General features: G+C 40.8%; 1 protein-coding gene across 1 annotated transcript in view; it reads left to right on the top strand.

Annotated features, from left to right (window-relative positions):
- The first annotated feature begins 1,101 nt into the window (after nucleotides 1-1,101).
- LOC121929163 (solute carrier family 2, facilitated glucose transporter member 5-like) overlaps nucleotides 1,102-11,535 on the top strand; it is a 23,901-nt gene continuing 13,467 nt past the window's right edge. Inside the window, exons 1-4 of the mRNA XM_042464473.1 lie at nucleotides 1,102-1,161; nucleotides 3,105-3,200; nucleotides 4,187-4,338; nucleotides 6,557-6,681. Of these exons, the coding sequence (XP_042320407.1) occupies nucleotides 1,105-1,161; nucleotides 3,105-3,200; nucleotides 4,187-4,338; nucleotides 6,557-6,681 (430 nt within the window). The 5' untranslated portion in view covers nucleotides 1,102-1,104. The remainder of the gene's footprint in view (nucleotides 1,162-3,104; nucleotides 3,201-4,186; nucleotides 4,339-6,556; nucleotides 6,682-11,535) is intronic.

The following is an 11,535-nucleotide window of genomic DNA, read 5'->3' on the forward strand; positions in this document are numbered from 1 at the left end:
CAATAGAGTTCTGAATGCTTTATTTCAAAAGAACATAGAGCTTGGCTGATTGTTCCCTTCTCAGCAGTAACAGAAAGTGGCTGTAAATGTTTGTGCCCTTTGTATATTCATTTCCATGCACCAGCAGGAAACCTACCTTGGACAGGATTTGTTGTTAATTGCCATGGAGTTGACTGATATATTGTGACCATTGGAGACCTCCAAGATACCCTGTCATCAATTGACCTCTCCAGGTCCTGAAAACTCAGGGTCATGGCTTCCTTGAGTGTATCTATATTCTTCTAATGCAGCCTTCCTCCTTTCTACTGCCTTGCAGTTTACCAAGCATTTCTGATTTTTATGAATAATGTTGTCTCATGGTGCGGCTAAAGTGTTTTTGTCTCAGTATGGTTTGTATGAAGATTTCTGGAGTAGCTTCTAAGGAGATTGCCTTTCAGAAGAAAGTTCTGATTGCTCTAGGACCCATTTATTTCTCTTTCTGGCATACCATGGTATTTGTAAAACTCTTCTCCAGACCCACTTGTCAAATGAGTTTACTCTCTTATTGTCAGTATTCTACAGCATCCAGCTTTCACAACCATGCACAGATAGATGCTGGAGTTGTGTGGCTACCTGTAAAAATATTCTATGGCTCCACAATGTTTGGTTCATACTGTCATTTCCTCTTGGGGACAAGCATATTCCTATGCTTCCCACCTCTAAATTTATTGAAATTTGGCAGGGATCCAGGGCAGCTCCATTCTATGATCTCTTCACTACTGAAAGATGTGGCAAAGGCTTTTCTTTCTGAAGAAATAGATAAGCTCATGATCTACCAGTGCCCTTTAGTCATATAACCTCAATGGGAGAAGCTTCCAATCTAGGAGAATTCTACCTCAGAATATTTGATAATGCATGTTGAACAATGGCAGACAATGGCAAAGGCCCCTTCCATTCATATTCTCTTTCTGAGCTTCATAGCATCTGGCTTATTATTGGTGAAAAGCACCTCTGGCCTAATTCTGCATGAGTTTTCTTATCTTCTTAACAGAGATGAAAGAGACAACACTTTTCTATCAAATTGTCTTATTATTTCCCCACAGGTGAACCTCATCTCTGACCATTATGCAAAAATCTGTAGAAGTAAAAACAGTGATCTCAAGGACAGAAGATAGGAAAGCAGTGAGTTTGAAGGTTTTTTTTCTGAATGACTCAGGCCCGAGACAGATGGGCGGGAAGGGGCATGCCCACACCGATTCTAGGGTTCGGGAGTGTGCAGCAACTGCATGCTCATGAACCCTAGTCCGTGCAAATGTCACCATCATAACGGCCTTCCATCCATAGAAGGGCCGCCATGATGACTCAAGCATGGTGTCACGTCTGCACGTCAGCACACTGCACTTCCATCATTGACATGACACAGTGCACTAATGGTGCACTGATGGCGAGTCCCGCATGCGCCAAAAAGAACCCATTTTCATGAGCTTTTAGAGGGGTCTTTTTGGTGTGGAGGGAACCTCCATGGTTTGATTGCTGCACGCTCCCTCCGGAGTGAAAACTAGCAGCTCCAGACCACCTTTTTGGGGCAGTCTGCCAAGCCCTTCAGTTCAGAAACAGTGAAAAACTAAGCCAGTTCTCTCTTGTTTCCCCTGTTGCAGATAGGATTGGTATCTAATCCTATATTGAATATTGATCAGCTGTTAACTAATGGTCTTCTTTGTATTTCAAATCATTTTATAAATGATAACTTTTATTATTTTTACATGCTATCATTTCTAGGATGGTTTGCCTGATTAACAATATCATAGTAGCCAAGAGGCTATGTTAGGGTTTCATAGCCAAAATCTCTGCATGTGGAGTACTTTAATTGTGGGCCCAAATAGACAGGCCAAAATAAAGCTGCTTTGGGCCACTTTGGAGGTATGCTATTTAAATGCTGCATGTGTCCTAAGAGGCCAGAACCTGTGCCAAAGCCACGCTCCAATCCCAAGGACTAGAGTGCAGCTTTGGCACAGCTTCTGGCCTCTTGGGATATATGCATCATTGAAACAGCTTACCTCTGAAGTGACTCAAAGCAGCTTTATTTTGGCCTGTCTGTTCGGCAATTATAACATTGCACATCCAGTTCAAACACGTAACAAAATGCCTATCTCTAGCCACATTAGTCAGTCATTTATCAATGCTTAGACCAAAGGTCATTTGCATACAAAGTGTTAAAATACAACACAACATGTAAGAGCAGCATTATAAAACTACTACATAAAATAAATAGCATAAAATTCTTGCATAAAAAGAATTTAAAATTCAATTCAATTAAAACACATAAAATGTAAACAATAATGTTATAATTAAATGAGGGCATCCTCAGAATAATCAACAGCTATACCACCAATATATGTCGTCTGACTTTTCATTGCTTCCAGGGCAAAAAGAGAAACCTTGTGAGTTACCATACTGTCAGTATCAGATAGGAAATAAAAAGTCTTTTCTGAAACAGTATTAGACTCTTGGGCCCGTTCCGCACGGGCCTTTGCAGCGCCCCCATCATGTGCTAGGAGTTGGCCGAGGACCTAGCGTCCATACCGGACACACCCCTAGCACGTGACGGGGGCGTAAAAATGGCCATGCCCTATACACACGGGCGCAGCCATTTTTACGTGCCGGATGCTTAGCGTCTGCACGTAGCATCGCAAGAATGATGCGTCGAGTGTGCCATTGGTGCATCATCGCATCATTTCCGCGACACAAGAAGAAGCGCCATTTTGGCGCTTCTTTTTAGCTGCACCAGGAAGCCTTGCGGTTTGGCCTCTGGGGCTTCTTGGAGCAACTAATGATGGCCCAGGCAGAGCGCCGCTTTTCGGCGCTCCGTAACGCACCTTAATCAGGCAGAATAGATCCCAGAAATTTGGCTCTAGGTTCTTTAAGCACATGTATTTAATAATTTGCAGAGCTTGGAAATGTTACTTTTTTGGACCACTTTTTTCCTAAAATCCTTCAGCCAGCAAAGTCAGTACACATGTTAGTTGCAGGATTTGGGTCATTTTCTTCCTGTCAATGGTAATGATCAACTATTAATAAATATAATTGTTGCACTAAGCACGCTCATCTGTTCCTCTTTCCCACAGAATCTATCAAATACACTGATTTGGCTTTCGGTGGTTTCCTGTCTCCTGTCTATGCAATATGGTTACAACATCTGGGTATCCTACTCTCCTACTGTGGTAAGATGGTAATAGGGGGGCTTAATCTGTTTCAGAAAAATAGATCAAATAGGAAAGGAGAAGGAGTAACATTACATGTCAAAGATGTTTACATTTAAGAAGAGATCAATGACTTATATCCTAGAAGCCAGGTAGAGAGCATCTGTGTAAAAATTAATGGAAACGCAAACAGGAATGTCATTCTGGGGGTCCACCAAGACCACCAAGCCAAACTGAGGATTGAGGAGAGTACAAAACTACTCTGACAGTTGAACATGATGCCTTGCAGAGTGGTAGAGTCTCCTTTGGAAGTTTTAAAATGTAAGCTGGATGGCCATCTATCAAAAGTGTTTTGACTTGTATTCCTGCATGGCAGGGGATTGGATTAGATGGCCCTTGTGTTCTCCTCCTATTCTTTGATTCTATGATTCTGTTAACATTTTAGGCCATTATTACATGGAGCTTTTAAATGACAATTACACCAAGAAAAAAGTGATTTTGGCAATATTATCACACTTTTCTCTGTCCTTTTCATTCAAGGGGTATACCTGTCAATAATCTCACAATTGTGCAGGAATGGGGCTCATGCAGTAAAACCCTTAGACATAGATTCATAGAGTTTGAAGGAACCACAAAGCCCATCTAGTCCCACTCCTGATTTACAGGAATACATGACTAAAGCACTCTTGAAAGATGCCCATTCAACTTCTGATTAACACTCACCAAAGATGGAGAGCCCACCACCTTCCAAGATGATATTTTCCACTGCCAAACCATTCTTGTAGTATAGAGGTTCTTGCTAATATTTAGGTAGAATCTCTTTCCCTGTAGCTTGAATCTATTGTTCCATGTCCTAGTCTCTGGAGCAGCAGAAAACAAGTTTGCTCTATCTTCTACATGACATCCCTTCAGATATTTAAACATGGTTATGATGTCACTTCTATGATCAGAATGTTTACTGCCATGGGGAAAGTTCCTAACATAGTCCTTGTGTGCTTTTCTCCTAGCTCTTGCATGACTTTTATAACATAACCTCATTTGACGATATGGCAGACCCAGATGCTCAGTTGTTCTTGATGGCAGTCACCATTGCTTTATTCCCATTTGGAGGCATATTTGGGGCAGTTCTGGCTGCCTGTTTGATGGATAATATTGGCAGGTATGGAGATAATATTGTGTTGAGTAGACAGAGCTGGCTGTAGCATGAGGCAGAGTAAGCTGAGTATCTGAAGTTTGGAATACATATGGCCTGGCCTGAACCCCATATAGTAGCTAGTGACCCTTTGGTACATGGAGGAGAATGCTCCATCCTCAGGGTACAGCAGCCAGTCCAGTTGCTTTTCTACCTGGAATTGGAGGTGGCAGGATCTTCTTCTATAGCTCAGATAGCTCTCTACTGCCTCAAATTCATCATTAGTTGGTATATGCCTTCAGGCTGACTCTGACTTTTCATTACCCTATGATAGGATTTTCTTGGTAAGATTTATTCAGTGGAGGCTTGTAATTGCCTTTTACTTAAGGTGAGAGAGTTGACTTGCACAGAGTACCCAATGGATTTTTATGGCTGAGGAGCAATTCAAATCCTGGTTTCTCAGAAACCTAGTCCAACACTTAAACAACTGTTAACCACATTATCTGATCTTCCTGTAGAAACATCTAATAAAAATGTAGTGATATGATTCCATGATTCCTCTCACCTTCTTCTGCAGCAACAGCAATCAGTGAGAAAGGACTGATGGAAATGGCAAATGTCATGACTTCTTTAGGTTTTACTAGACGTTAAGATTATTAGTGTGTTGTGAAGAAAGACTTGGAAACAATACACATACTTTGAGAGTGTGGCATAGTGGTTTGAGAGTTGAATTGCAACTCTGAAGACCAGGGTTTGATTCCCAACTTGACCAGAAACCCACTGGGTCACTTTGGGCAAGGGGCACTCTCAGCATCAGAGGATGGCAATGCCAACCTCCCTCTGAAGAAACTTGCCAAGAAAACCCCAATAGGTTTGCTTCAGTGTTGTCATAAGTTGGAAACAACTTGAAGACATACAACAACAACAAAGCTTCTTGAATCCTGTTTCTTGAAAATGATGGTTATCTGCCTGAGAATTCTAAATACCCCTCCTTAAAACTTCAAATCCCAGAATGCAACAGGAGGCAGCTAGAGCAGTTAAAGTGGAATAGTAGCACTATAAGAGTATAGTGTGATAAACACCAATGAAAGTTGGGAAACAGCCGTCAAATGTTGCATCTCCTGAACTATTGTGGTTTCAATTCATTTTAAACCTTTAGCTTTTCTAGTACAGTGGTGCCTCGGGATACGAAATGATCGGGTTACGAAATTTCCGGGATACGAAAAAGTTGGATTGGCAAAAACTGTTTCGGGTTACGAAATATTTTTCGGGTTACGAAATTCATTTCGGCGCGAAATTCAAATGCTGCAAAGTGCAGCTATAGGCTTTCCAGTGCTAACGGAAAGCCTTTTCGGGTTACGAAATTTTCGGGTTACGAAAGGAATGGCGGAACGAATTAATTTCGTAACCCGAGGCACCACTGTATACAACAAGGAAAAGGCCATAACTCCTGAACAAATCATATGCTTGTGCTCAGGGGTTCCAAACTTATTTCTGCCTTCTTCTTTTAAAGCATGGTGTGTGTGTGTGTCAGAGCACAACTCCTGAAGCCACTCAAATCCACCCCAGACCTCCAAGGTTCATTTTCTTGGATAATTTTTTCCCCAGCTTTAAAGGGAAAAATGGGTCAACTGCAAAACACAATGGCTTTGTTTCCATGAGCATGAAAGTTTATTACTATCAAAGACCAGCACTATTTTACAGACCACACAACTATATTCAATGATACACAGGAAGAGACAAATCTGGGTGAATTGCCCTGACATGCCTCCCATGTAACTCTATAATTTTTTTTAAAAAAGCGGGGGAGGAAGACTGAAAATCAGTTAAAATTTAAATCAGAAGTAACATCACATTACTTCCTGTAACATGGGGTAAAATAGTGTGACCCACTTGGGTTGGCGGGGGGGGGATAACCCCAGCCCCTCAATAGTTGTCTGTTTTAAAGGAACCTGGAGCATAAGGCAAACCAATAGACTGCATATCTAGTCCTCATATGGATGTGTGAATAATGCCTTGAGTTTCAGAATGCCTTGAGTTACACCTAGTCAGAGTTTATGTCGTACAGGGACTTTGATGCTTTGTGTCATTCTTTCTCCCTCCCCAGAACAAGCAAAATGGAAAGAGATTATCCATTAAAAGATAAAGTTGCAGTTCTTAAGCTCTCCCTCTCAACCAGAGTCTTTTAAATAATACTTTATATTAACTGGCATCTCTTCACCCCACCCCATTCCTGTCTTTTTAGGAAAAACACCTTGTTGTTTGCTAATGTGCTTTCACTTGCCTCTGCTTTCCTCATGTCTTTGTCCAATGTGGTATATGCTTATGAATTCACCATGTTTGCACGCATGTTTACTGGGATATGCACAGGTGAGAGATTTGTACAGTTGTTATTTTACTTTTATTCTTATTTTAAGAGATTATTGCAAACCATCTAGCATTTGTACCAATGGCTGGGTTAAGTAGCATTGTTAAGGGCAAGGATCTACACTCCAACGAAACTATAGAGGCATATAGAGAAGAGATCCAGGTCCACAGTTTTATTTTGAAATTTTGTAGACAGATCACACTATTGAAAAAGACAGTCTGTCTTCTCAAACTGAAGAGTAGCTTGGTTCTCTGTGCGTGGAGAATCCTGCCACAAAATGTCATGCATCCATATTTTGTGTGCAAGTACATTGCACTATTTGTCTTCATGCCTAGATTCCAGTGCTTGGACTTGATTACTGTGGATCTCCCTGGTTAGATGTGGGGTTTCACTTGGAATTGATATTGTAATGTTATTTTGGCATCCCATGGATACTCAGGGTAAAGAAATAAGACACATTCTACCTTATCTTTAAGCAACAGTACAATTATTAGTTTTATTTATTTTTTTTAAAAATGCAATGTATCTTCTGCAAAACACACCAGTTTTCCATATCTTTGATGAATCTTGAAGAGATGGAAATGTCAAGTTTTAGTAAAAACCACCATGAGCAGAAAGTAGCACTCATTATGTGCTCACTTAAACCAGGCATCGGCAACCTACGGCCCATGGGCGCAAATACGGCCCGCGGAGGAGCGGGGACCGCCCTGGCCTGGCTCCCGCTGATTGCCGCCGCCGTTGCCACCCCCCGCCGCAGCTTGGGCGCCACTCCAGGTGCCCAGGGTGCCTCGCTGCCATCCTCCTCCTCCACGCGCCTGGCCGCACGGAGGAGGCGGAGGAAGAGGAGGGCAGCGAGTCTGGGGCAGAGGAGGCGAAGGTGGAGGTGGCGCCTTCTGCGCGCGGCTGCGCCACTTCCCTGCCTCCCCGTGGTCACTGGCTCTTCCCCAGCCTGCCTGGGGCCTAGGCTCCGCTCAGGCCGAGGGAGAAGCCAGCGGGGACGCTGGCTTCCAGCCCCAGCCTTCCTGGGGCCTAGACTCTGCTCAGGCCAGGAAGGAGCACGAGGAAGAGGAGGAGGATGAGAAAGTGGAGGAGGAGGAAGATGAGAAAGCGGAGGAGGAGGAATTGGAAAAGTGAGTCATTTCAGGTCTGCCTTGGGTTTTTAAAATTATTTTTTAAAAAACATACTTATTTTTGTTTTTTTATTTCAGTATTTTTATTATTGCTTTTTTATTTGATTTCAATATTTTTATTATTGCTTTTTTATTTTATTTCAATATTTTTATTATTGCTTTTTTATTTGATTTCAATATTTTTATTATTGCTTTTTTATTTTATTTCAGTATTTTCATTATTGCTTTTTTATTTTATTTCAGTATTTTTATTATTGCTTTTTATTTTATTTCAGTATTTTTATTATTGCTTTTTTATTTTATTTCAGTATTTTCATTATTGCTTTTTATTTTATTTCAGTATTTTTAATACTGCTTTTTTATTTTATTTCAGTATTTTTATTATTGCTTTTTATTTTATTTCAGTATTTTCATTATTGCTTTTTTATTTTATTTCAGTATTTTTATTATTGCTTTTTATTTTATTTCATTATTTTCATTATTGCTTTTTTATTTTATTTCATTTTTTATTATTGCTTTTTATTTTATTTCAGTATTTTTATTATTTCTGAAGGTGAGACAGTGTGACTTTCCAAAGTGCATTTCTGTGTATTTTCGGTACTTTTAATGCTAAATGGTCTGCTGTAACAGTGATAGTGGTGATGATGATGATGATGATGATATCAGTCAGCACACCCCTCCTTCTCTGGGGCTTCGGCGGAAGCTCCACCCCTGGCATGTGGCTCCGCCCCTGGAGGGTGGAAGCTCCACCCCTGGCATGAGGCTCCACCCCCTTCTTCGGCCCCCCCAGTTGTCTGAGGGACAGCAACCCGGCCCCCAGCTCAAAAAGGTTGCCTACCCCTGACTTAAACAATGAAATAAAGATGTCATTGTGCTAGGTTCATCCTAGAACACTAAAAAACCTTATATTAATTATGGACTTTATAACACTGACTGAATATAAAAGCAGAATTTTAACATGATAAAAATGTCTTTGTCTAGTACTTACCACACAACATCATGTCCATCCTGCTGCTGCCTTGCATTCCACTTGTTACTGTAGTTCACCTTTTCATTGATGGGCAAAACCAGTCAACACATTCTCAATCTCACTGCTATTCCATGTCTGTCTTCATGTGATAGGTCCCTTCTGCTGCAGTTCTGCTTCCCAGGCAGTCACATGGTGTGAGTAGGCATGATTCTGATCCTCTTCCACTCTCCCCCTTACAGCAATGGTGGCAGACAAAACCTTTCCAAAGCTGTCTGCTGTGTGCACATTAACACAGCAACTGGCTTCAGGAGGTGGTTAGCAGCTGCAGTCATGTGGGGCTGCTGTGTGAATGTGCACACAGCAGCACCCCCACTTCAAGAGGGCTACAGAACAGCAATCATGGACAACACCTTCCTGAGGCCACCTGCTGTATATACATTCACACAGCAGCTGGATTCAGCAATTGGTTGACAGCCATGATCACTCATTCCCACTCTTCCTTCTGGAAGGCAGTGTCTGGCACTGTGAATGGTCATGGATTGCCAAAGCACTTTATTTTTGTTGTTGTTAACTGCCCTTGAGTTGATCTCGACCTATGGCCACCTGTGGATGAGACATCACCAAGACTTCCTGTTCTCCACTGTTCTGCTTAGTTCCTCCAAACCCATACCCATGACCTTCCCAATAGTCCATCCAACTAGCATGCAGCCTTCCTCTTTTTCTCCTTCCCTCCATCTTTCCAAGTATTATTGAGATTTTCCCCCCAATTAGTCATGTCTTCTCATGATGTGTCTGAAGTACACCAGCCTAATTTTTTTTTTATCTTGGCTACCAGGGAGATTTCTGGCTTGATCTGCTCTAGGATTCATTTGTTTGTCTTTTGGGCTGTCCACAGAATCCTCAGCACTCTTCTCTGACACCACATCTCAAATGGATTAATTATCTCCCTATCTTCTTTATTAATTGTCCAGCTTCCACACCCATACATGGGAAGAGGGAATACAATGGCTCGTACAATTCTAACTTTTTTTGTTCATGTTTGATCCAAAGTATGATAATTCCTTTGCTTTTTCTATTTCCTCATAGTCTAGGTTGAATTTGTGTAAATTCTCTGTGGTCATTATTTTGGGTTTTTTTATGTACAGCAGTAAGCCTGCCTTTGCACTTTCTTCCTTGATCTTTCTTAGTAGTTGTTTCAGAGATTTTTTTAAAAGGTTTTCTGCTAGCATTATAGTGTTGCATGCATATCTGAAATTGTTGATATTCTTTCCTTCTATTTTCACTCCTTCTTCTCTATGCAAGCTTGCTTTTCTGCATATAGGTTGAACAGGAAGGATGATAGGATGCTGTTTGATCTGTTCCTGGGCACTTGTTTTTTGCCATTTCTCTTACTGCAGCTTCCACCTCACCTTTTAGAATTTGGTATTCTATTTTGGAGAAAAGTATGATAAGACATTATGTCAAACTCATATGTTTCCATCCTTAAACTAGCACAATTGTGGCAGGGTAGTAAATTGATGTATTAAAGTCCTATGTTTATGCTGAAAAGAGGAAGATTCTTACTGGACTAGAATGAAGTTGGAAAAAAAATCCCACCCATGACTTTGCTTCTTGCCCATCTATTGCTATCCATCTTTGCCATCATTTATTCCACCTTCTGTTTTCCATTTAGTAGCTCTGCATCTTTCTCCACCCACTCCTTTTCCAACATATTTCCTTCATCCAATCCCTCCATCACCTCTCTCCTTTCCCTTACCCCTCTGTTATCTATCAACATCTTTCCATACACTGCCCTCCCCTATTTTTGGTTCTGGTGCTTCTTCGATCCAACATCTGCATGCTATGTCACGCGACAGTGTACTTTGGGCATTTTCATCTTCCATTTTCTTCTCTCTCACTCTCTTGAGCTTTCCTGCCCCAAACACTTCACACTATTCAATGCTGCCACCAGGGTGACCAGAGGTCCTCCTTTTCCTAGACATGCCCTACATTCCAGCCCTATATCCAAGTGTCTAGAAGAAATTCCAAAATGTCATCTATATTGGGCCATAAAATCTGTCCTTGCATCAACCGGTGTCTGAGCAGGTAAGCAAGAGGCAGCTCAACAGATGTATTGCTGCTGCTGCTGCCAAGAACTTTTATTAGTTTTTGCCAAGTAATAAACATGACCAAAATGTTTAGCCTACATTAATACACTCTGATGATCACAGAAAAACTGATGAGCAACATGATCCCAGCATATAGGGAAAGAAGTGAGAACACTGTTGCTGACCATGTGGTGGTCTTGTTTATGTGTGTGTGTGTGTGTGTTTTCTGATGGAGGTGTGGAATGATCTGGGTTGTGGAAGGATCTGGGTTGTGGAAGCAGATAAGTAGCACCAAGAGAAAGTGTACCGTTTGGGTTAAGGAAGAAGCAGGAGGGACAAGAGAGCAAATGGGAAAACTACAAGTGAAAGTTATAATTTAAATATAGATTCAGCCAAGGGTTTGTTGCTAGTTAAGTGCAATTTTAAGCATTTATTTTGCTCAGAGTTCTATATTGCAAGCCAACAAGGCATTAAAAAAAAAAAAGTTCATCAGAAAAATATGGTTGAGTATATAATAAAATACAGTATATATAATATAGCTGTAAATAAACCATATGTAATTAATTCATATTTATATTAGTGTTTAAGCTTTTATTTGGTAATGTCTTACATTATTATTATTATTATTATTATTATTATTATTATTATTATTATTATTATTATTATTAA

Source organism: Sceloporus undulatus, chromosome 4 (genome assembly GCF_019175285.1).
Source record: "Sceloporus undulatus isolate JIND9_A2432 ecotype Alabama chromosome 4, SceUnd_v1.1, whole genome shotgun sequence".
NCBI lineage: Eukaryota > Metazoa > Chordata > Lepidosauria > Squamata > Phrynosomatidae > Sceloporus > Sceloporus undulatus.